General features: G+C 35.2%; 2 protein-coding genes across 2 annotated transcripts; one reads left to right on the top strand and one right to left on the bottom strand.

Annotated features, from left to right (window-relative positions):
- The first annotated feature begins 1,585 nt into the window (after positions 1–1,585).
- Positions 1,586–5,008, top strand: LOC110936655 (phosphatidylinositol 4-kinase gamma 6). The gene is made up of 2 exons (XM_022179070.2): positions 1,586–1,763; positions 3,046–5,008. The coding sequence occupies exon 2, from the start codon at positions 3,199–3,201 to the stop codon at positions 4,819–4,821; it is 1,623 nt and encodes a 540-aa protein (XP_022034762.1). The 5' UTR covers positions 1,586–1,763; positions 3,046–3,198; the 3' UTR covers positions 4,822–5,008.
- Positions 5,009–7,333: 2,325 nt separating this feature from the next.
- LOC110934739 lies at positions 7,334–8,355 on the bottom strand. Its single transcript, XM_022177566.2, has 3 exons — positions 8,279–8,355; positions 8,084–8,160; positions 7,334–7,826 (listed from the first exon to the last, which is right to left on the bottom strand). Exons 1-3 carry the CDS (start codon positions 8,310–8,312, stop codon positions 7,530–7,532), a joined length of 408 nt encoding a protein of 135 aa, XP_022033258.2. The 5' UTR covers positions 8,313–8,355; the 3' UTR covers positions 7,334–7,529.
- Positions 8,356–9,522: the final 1,167 nt, after the last annotated feature.

The following is a 9,522-nucleotide window of genomic DNA, read 5'->3' as shown; positions in this document are numbered from 1 at the left end:
ACTACCGTCACTCATTACCGATTTTATTCCTTCGTCTATTCTTTCCTACCAAACATCACAAAGTAATAATTCATTTCATTCCCACATGGTAACCAAACAAGACATGGAATAGTAATGATCCATTCCATTACATCGTCCATTCCATTATCTCATACATTCCATTCACCCGTATATTCCATTACGCCATACCAAACAGACCCTTAATGTGTATCACAACTTATTGCAATAGTGAATCAAGGTTGCAAAGTCTGTAGCACCGTTATATACATATGTATAAAAATTTTATTATAACAATAAGTCAAATTTGCAAAGTTAGACGCAATGTTGTTATTTGATTAATAGACTGTTATATATGTTGGTAACAAAATTTGTTATAATAATTAATCAAACTTTCTAATTTCTAACACACTATTGTAAAGACACCCACCCTTGTAAACCTCTACAAAGTGCATCAAAAACCATTAGGACACTGAATGATATTTGCGAAGGTCACTCTACCCTTTTGGTCCAAATGCTCTCTTTATCTCGTACCGCTACTTGATAAACATTGTATAAAGGTGATCAATTTTTCGATAGTGAAAAGTTTATGGTAATCTCATCAATTAAACACTAGAACAAAATAACACGATTTTTGTTCACAATTGCTTTTTACTCAATGAAAGGATATGTATACCTCTCATAACCGACAAATTTCTAAATAAAATATTGTATTTATAGATTGACTTCTACTCTATTCCATAGCAACTTAAAACATCTCTTGAAGATTTGTTCAGGGATTTTTATATGAGATGAAACCTTAGTCCTTCCATAGTCGAAGAGTACATCACGCCAAAATCAAACATAGCACCCCATTATCGGGTACACCGTCCCCGGGGCACTATGGCTTCGAAATTTTGTTCCCTATTATATAACCTTTTTTTCTTACACGATTACCACGTGTCGTATAACACCCCCCCCCCAAATTATTTAAACTTAAAAATTTATGGTATCCTCTATTTAATCTTTGGTGTATTACCCTTGCTCATAACGACAACCACCCATGCTCTTATTTTTTGAATATCCAGAGATTAAAACTCATTTTGCATAATACATATTTCCCTTTAGAATTGTTTACTGGCCCAACTAACGAAAATAAGCATTAGTAAAGTTTATTGTCGTCCTTGTGGCTTGTCCAATTATAAAACTTCAAAGCAAATTCCAAATTTGTACTATTTTCGTTTCTGACATTCTTAAAACATGTCAGTTCCGTCCAAAAAAACCTTTAAAATTTGGCCTGGAATGCCATTATCCTGACATACCCCAAGGACGAAAATGACAGATAATTTATCATTTATGGACAAAACTGACATGTTTCAAGAATGTTCGAAAAAGAACTGATACAAATTTGAAATTTGATCTGAACTGGCCTAATTGAAAAAATCACATGGACGAAAATGACAATTAAGTCAAGTATAAATGTATAATAATACTTAAGGCTAAAAACTAAAAACGAAAATGACAATTAAGTAATAGTATAGGGACTAGAAATGACAAACAATTACTCATTTCATTTCCCTGTTTAACTGTCTATATTAAAGTAAAGACATCCGTACACACAATTAGGGAGATTCGAGAAACAGGGGAACCAACAAGAACAAGAAGAAGAAAGAAAAGAAGAATTACAAAAACGGTTTTCAATCAAACCGTTGAATCTTCTTTTCTGTTCATCATTTTCATTCTCCTCGATTCACTCTCTCACGAATCAACATCGTTTTTTCTCACCGGTCAGTTCTTTTTCTCCGTTTAATTTCTTTAATTTTTTAGTTTTCTCGTTGAATTTTGTGTTTTTGATACGTGATTATGAAGAATTGTGATTGTACGGTGATCGGACGGTTGATAATTGAAGGAATTTGAATGTTGTGGAGGTGTGATTGAGAAGTTTTCGAATTCGTACGGATAATTTGATTATTTGTTTTTGTATGAATATCTTGATTTAGGTTTATGATAATGAAATGTTATTTGATGAATATTGTTATGGATCATCGTTGATTTGTTATTTAGATCAATGTTTTCATGCGATTAGTTTGTAATCGTCTCTCTGAAATATTTATAGATATAAAAATAATTATGTTTTCATGATGTTAAAACTAGATGATGTTGTTAATAGTTTAAAACTTTAACATATAGATTTATAACGAATTTAAAATAACCGAACTGAGCCGTTCTAGTTCGGTTGGATAGGTTTGCGCAGGAGATTCAAAAAACCGGATGACGTTATAAATAATTTAAAATTTTAACGTATAGATTTATAACAAATTTAAAATAACCGAACGGAGCCGTTCTGGTTCGGTTGGATAGGTTTGATCAGATTTAAAAACCGGATGACGTTATAAATAATTTAAAACTTTAATATATATATATATATATATATATATATATTAGAGTTAATTACATAGTTAGTCCCTGTGGTTTGCACAAAGTAACATACTTAGGTACTAATAGTTTAAAATCACATTATAGGGTATTAACTTTTCATTTTGTAACGTTTGGAGGTATTAACGTTATTTGTAGGTTTAAAATCACATTCTATTAGTACCTAAGTATGTTATTTTGTGCAAACCACAGGGACTAACTATGTAATTAACTCTATATATTATTATCGAATTTAAAGTAAAATACGACGATATTTTGTTTTATTTTATTTTATTTTATTTTTGTTGCAATAGTAGTAAATAAATCAATAATATTTTCAAATATATATATATATATAGGGGTTCTAGAGTAAGCACTAGTGTATTATATATATAAAATAATTGGAATCTGGTCAGCCAGGTGGTCCGGTTTCCGGTTTGACCGGTAGCCAGCCGGTTTAAATAAAGCGGTTCAAATACACATAACCGGACCAGCTATGTGTCCGGTTCTTAAAACATTGTTTTTTTTTTGAATTCTTGTTGTAATTGATTCTGACTGTGAAATGTTTCCATAATGTTGTTAAATTTGATTAAGGATTTTGAACTGGTTAAATACTTGCACTGAAGATTTTGAATATTTTTGGTGAACTTGCAGGTTTCACTAGTCAGAGTGATGGCATTCATCAGAAAACTTTTCTGATGTAGTGAAACTGCTGCAACTCCAGTTGGGCTGATTGTTACCCAATGTGACCACAGTGGTTAACAAGCAGAATCTTGTTTATCCGTCGGTCTTCGACTGTTTAAAAAAATGGAAAGCCCGATATCAAACAAGATGTCTGTGTCACTTCTCAACAAACGGCGCGTGTTTGTCCAAACCGAAAACGGTTGTGTCTTAGGAATGGAACTGGAGAGAAAAGACGATGCCCACACGGTTAAACGAAGAATGCAGCTAACCTTAAACGTTCCAACTGCCGAAACCTCACTGACATTCGGTGACATCCTTTTGAACAACGATCTTAGCGCGATTCGAACTGATTCTCCGCTTCTGTTAACCAAGAACTTAATGCATAGAAGCTCGTCGACCCCTTGTTTGTCACCAACAGCGAACGCTCTCCAACAAAAGGATCAAAGTAACGTTGTCGAGATCATCGGGCATTCGGGTGATTTCACCGAAACAAAGGAGCTTGTGGACGAGATTGTTATCGCGTTGAGAAGCAATATCGAACCGGTTCCTGTGAATGGCGGGTTAGGTGGCGCTTATTATTTTAAGAACCTGAACGGTGAGAGTGTAGCCATTGTTAAGCCCACTGACGAGGAACCGTTTGCTCCGAATAACCCGAAAGGGTTCGTAGGAAAGGTTCTCGGGCAACCGGGACTGAAACAATCTGTTAAGGTAGGCGAAACCGGTTTTAGAGAAGTTGCAGCCTATCTTCTAGACCACGATCATTTCGCACGTGTGCCGTTAACATCTCTAGTAAAGATCACCCACTCGATCTTCAATCTAAACGACTGTGTAATTGGGAACGCGATTCAAAACAACAAAGGGGTTAGTAAGATTGCGTCGTTACAACAATTCATTCCTCATGATTTCGATGCTAGTGATCACGGAAGCTCAAGATTTCCCGTTGCGGATGTGCACAGAATCGGGATATTAGACGTTAGAATCTTTAACACGGACCGACATGCGGGAAACATACTGGTTAGAAAGGTGAGTGACGGTGAATTCGGTCGAGTTGAACTCGTTCCTATCGATCACGGCCTTTGTCTTCCGGAATGCTTGGAGGATCCCTACTTTGAGTGGATACATTGGCCTCAAGCATCGATCCCGTTTTCGGAAACCGAGCTTGAATACATAAAATCTCTAGACGCGAATTTTGACGCTAAAATGCTAAGAAAAGAACTACCCATGATCCGGGAAGCATGCATACGCGTGTTAACACTTTGCACCAGTTTTTTAAAAGAAGCTGCGACGTTCGGGCTCTGTCTAGCAGAAATAGGAGGGATGATGAGCCGACAATTCAGATTCAGCGATCAAGAACCAAGTGAGCTTGAAGTAATTTGCTTAGAAGCGATGAAACAAGTAATGGGTCTCTCTGATACTGAAGAACAAATTGACGAAAAGGATTCGAAGTTTGCGAAATCGGCTATGGTTAACCAGACCCGCGCTTTGTCGTATAACCAAGTGGGTTTGGGTAAGAAAGGAAGGGGAAAAGGGCGGGTGAAAGCGTGTGCTAATGGGGTGCGGTCGAGTGCGAAAGAATCGGTGGGTGCACCGACGAGCTTTGTGAAGGTGACGGATATGAACGAGGACGAATGGCGGTTGTTTTTGGCGAAATTTAAGGAGCTTGTGGTTCCCGCAATGGCTGCAAGGAAGATCTCGGGTATAAACATGAGAAACAATCCTAGGATTGGGAGTTCTTGCCAGTTTTGAGGACAACTTTGCCTAAAAAGGTTGTAAGTACTAAGTAAGTAGTAGCTTTAAGGAACATAGTATTAGTTCATAGTATTATTTTTTGATACGTAGTGCATATAATAAAATGCTAAAAAAACATGTTTCATGAATTGGAAGGAGTTGGGTTTTATTAATATCGAAATAAAACATAGCTGTTGCAATGTTGTTCTTTGAAAGGCATTACAAATGTGTGCCAATTTAGATGGCACCAAAGTGCATTGTAAATGTGTATAAAAGTCAGAATTAAAATGTAAAGTTTTGATACACGGTAATTTTGACACACCGTGGTAAACGTATGTATCAAGATGCATAAACTGGTGTAACAAAGAAGACAGGATGTCTGTTATAAACATAAACAAAAGTGGCAATTGGTAGGAAATAGAGTTGGTTAATCTGGTTTGGAACGGTAGTTAATTATGGTACCATTCAGCTTTGGTAGGAAAACCGTTGGTGGGTTACCTTGTAATAAGGGCCGTCCCTGAGAATCCCCTACAATTCGAAGGCCCAGGACGAGTAGAAAAAACGGACCCCTATAATGTATATTTTTTTAGTTTCGGGGGTGGAGTGGGCCTGGGCGATCGCCCACCCTACCCCTTCTCCAGGGCCGATCCTGCCCTACATACCTCTTAATCTTGAGAGTTGAGACAAGGTATTAGAGATTAACCAATACTTATTGAGGTGTCATGTAAATTTCAATTATATAAAATTATTGGTCACACCCATGGCCGGCCCTGGGGGTGGGCGGGGAGAACCACCGGCCAGGGCCCGATATTTTAAGTGGCACGTTTTTTTATGAAAAAAACCCGATATGTATATGTAAAATATTTTTTTTTAATATTTTATGGTTTAGATTAGTTATAAAACCCTTTGGCATTAGGTTTAGACCTTTAGTGAGCCTAATACCCAATTTCATTAATGTCTAAGGACACATTTTTTCGAGCTCGAACAGAGTACACAAATTCTCACACCAAATATAAGTGTAATAGTAGTTGCTATGGTGTTGTCATGTTGTGACATTTCCGTCACTCCACTTCAGTCTCATAAATCACAACATGACGTATACTTCAAATCATATTGAATATATATCTTAGAAATGATTACAAACGTTACGTAATGAAAATAAGCAATTCAAGTTTTTTTCCTTTTGTATGTATTATTCCCTTAAAAAAGGATTCCACTTTTGTATGTATTCCCTTAAAGAAAGGATTTCACTATATAAATCTTATGCATGATATAGAATTACTTGTAAAAGAAATCTGTCAAAACTACGAAAGGTTGTAATAAGATGGTATTGAAATTGACTCTTTTTGACTTACACAATTATGCAAATAAGTATGTTATTAATAATTTTATATAGCTTTAAAATCTTTTTTATGTAATTTCTAAATTTCAAAAATAAATAAAAGAGTAAACTGCCAAAATGGTCCCTGAGGTTTTTTACCACTTTAGTTCAAAACTCAAACATTTTGAATCTGGGTCCCTGTGGTTTTAATTTTGTTGTCATTTTCATCCAAAAGCAAAATCTTGTTAGATTTTTCAGTTAACATCCAATTTTTTTTTATTTTTTTTTTGGTCTTTTTCCTCCCTTTTAATGAGTGGCAAAATTGTCAGATTTCTTTAATTTGTTATAATAAAACGTTAAAAAGACCATTTTGCCATTCATTAAAAGAGAGGAAAAAGACAAAAAACTGGATGTTAACTGGAAAATCTGACCAAATTTTGATTTTGGATGAAAATGGCAACAAAAATGAAACCCCAAGGACTCAGATTCAAAAGGTTTGAGTTGTGGACTAAAGTGGCAAAAGTGAGTAAACCTGGTACCATTTTGGCAGTTTACTCTGAATTATATAATTAAAACTATGAAAGCATAAAAAATGTTTCATAACAACATTATTGATCGTACCAGTCATGTTAATACACTACTAGCTCTAAGATCTCTCCTTCATTCGGTTTTCCTTTTAATACTTTTCATTATTGACTTGAACTATCGGCATGACCGGCCCTTGCTAAGGGCAAAGTGGGTGACCGTTCAGAGTCCATTTTCTGGGGGGTGGGGGGGGGGGGGGGTGGGGACGACCTTTATATAAGATTACAAATTATATACTTTCTCAACCTGTGCTTGATAAAACACTTTTTATATTTATACTCACTCTTTTATTCCAGTATAGGGACTAGAATATTATTATTATTATTATTATTATTATTATTATTATTATTATTATTATTATTATTATTATTATTTTATGCTAATTTTCACGGCACCCGTTCTTGATTTCCGGCTCACGGATCACACTAGTGAACCAGTAAGACGTCTTGTTCGGTTAGGAAAACATTTCAAATAAATCATTTTTGAAAAGTTGTAACACAGTCAAGATCATTTGATTCATCCTCCAAAATGTCAAACTATATTACGAGACAAATTATATATCCCAAAATTTCAATAATACACTGATTAAACAAATAGATATATAAACAAAAATATTCTCTTTAATTTAATCCTAGCTAGTTGTATATATGTATGGTAACATACAGTTATATTAATGAAAGGGAGGACTAGTGCTACAAAATTGCTTCCCTTTTAGTAGTCATTGATCCTATGTATGTGAAGAAAAAACTACTAAACAAATGGGCATTTGCAACCGATTTGCGACCAGAATGCAGCCACAAATACCCAGTTTCTAGTAGTGTCAGTTATTTTTGGGCGGGTGAGATCTTGGGACATGGTAATCAGCATTGATAACCATGAATGTTGAACTCATTTTGCCTTCGACTTGATGAACATTATGATCTATCTTCTTGCTTCTCTTGTGTGGTTTATGATCACATTTACTAGGGGTTTCACTTGAAGAAGAAGAAGCTTTCTTTGAAGCGGCTTCTTCGTTGTTTATGTGTTCTTTGTTCACCATTTTAGCCACCTTTCTCCCACCAATTACTCTGCCCTTTACCCCCACTTCAGAACTGAAGGGAGCTACATTCAAAGTTGCCTAACAAATGCCCTAATGTTAGTTTGTTTGAAGAATGAGAAAAAAAAATTAATATACTTTCATAAGAAATAAGCTAATAATCATACGTTCTTTTCTCTACTAACTACAACTAAAAAGTCAAACTCATTTAAAAAAAAAGAAAAGAAACCCTTCGTTTTTAAGAAAAAAACGTAATGAAACATAAAGCCCTCTTTTTAAAGATAATATGCAATAAACTATCGCGACTTCAACAAGACATCCCTAATCGTAAGATTCACCTTTTCTGGTTGAGAAAACATGGCCCCTTCTTCTTCTTCAATCTTATTTTTGGATGATATCACCGTCTTCTCTAAATCTATAGATGCATAAACCGAAACATATTTAGATTTTCACATTCACATTATATAAATATAAACATGTAAAAGCTAATTGATAATTAGGGGGAACAAAAGAAAAGATTGTTTTGGAAATACCTTGAAGAGAATATGCAACAAAGTGAAGTGACATGAAGATGATTGCATAGCCAAAGATATTAAGCCTTGTGGAAGCCATTTTGTTCTTTGTACCTTTCTTTGCATGTATGCCTTTTAAGTTTTGACAAACAGGAGATTGAGAAAATAGATTTGGATGGAGAATATCAACCATTTATAGACCCAAGATTCAAGTCAAAGTCAAAGTGAAAGATATAGTTTTTTAGTTTCCATCCTATTAAAATATATGAAAGTGGGAACATGAAGCACTTTTTGGAGACTAAGATTTACAACTTTAAATTCGAATTGGTGTTTTGATAAAAGCAAAAGAAAATTAAAAAATAGGTTTCACATGATCGTGTTGAGGTAATTAAGACAAACACATAAAGTATTCTCATGTTTATTATCTAATAGATAATAATTATGTAATTAGTTGACCTAAAGCTAAAGCTAGTGTTTGCTATGTACAAATAAATAACGGAATAAACTATTACGAGGAAATAAAAAAGAGGTGTTTGGTTAGTCTATGAAATTGAATAACTTATTACATTACATAAGAAATCAAATTCCCTCTAAACACTCCAAATTCATTCCATCCACTCATATTTTTTTTCATTCTCTTCCCTCTTTTACCCTTTTATCACCACCACCACCTTCCGACCATCACCACCTCCCCCACCCATCAACACCATAACCCCCCGTTGTCTCACCTGTTCATTCGCCACCACCACCACCACCACTAACCGCAACTCGTGTCATCGTCGTCGCCCCTACCAACGACTGCCACAATACGTTGTCACCCATCGCCATTTGCTATCTCCACCCACCGTGGCCGCCACCACCGCCAATATCAGCCACCACCATCACTGACCCACCACCGCCACCCCCATCGTCGTGGCTGCCACCAGCGATTTTATTCCTTGTTTTTTCTTGCCTACCACCAATTATATTCCTTGTCCTTTTTTCCTACCAAACAACACAAATTAATGATTAATTCCAGTAGCACATGTTAACCAAACAATATAGAATGGAATAATAATGATCCATTCAGTTACCTTGTTCACTTCATTCACTCATGTAATCCATTACCGCATACCAAACAGACTCTAAATATTATTATTCCACATTAAAGGAAAAATAAGTTATCAGATTATCTAGATTATTCAAGCCTTTTCTTTCTCCGATATTTAAATTAGTTTTAATAATATATGAAGCATGTATTTTAAAAACTTACCTCAACCTCTAGG

This window comes from Helianthus annuus, chromosome 4 (genome assembly GCF_002127325.2).
Source record: "Helianthus annuus cultivar XRQ/B chromosome 4, HanXRQr2.0-SUNRISE, whole genome shotgun sequence".
NCBI lineage: Eukaryota > Viridiplantae > Streptophyta > Magnoliopsida > Asterales > Asteraceae > Helianthus > Helianthus annuus.
Note: the sequence above shows the minus strand (reverse complement) of the source record. Positions and strands in the feature narration are given on the sequence as shown.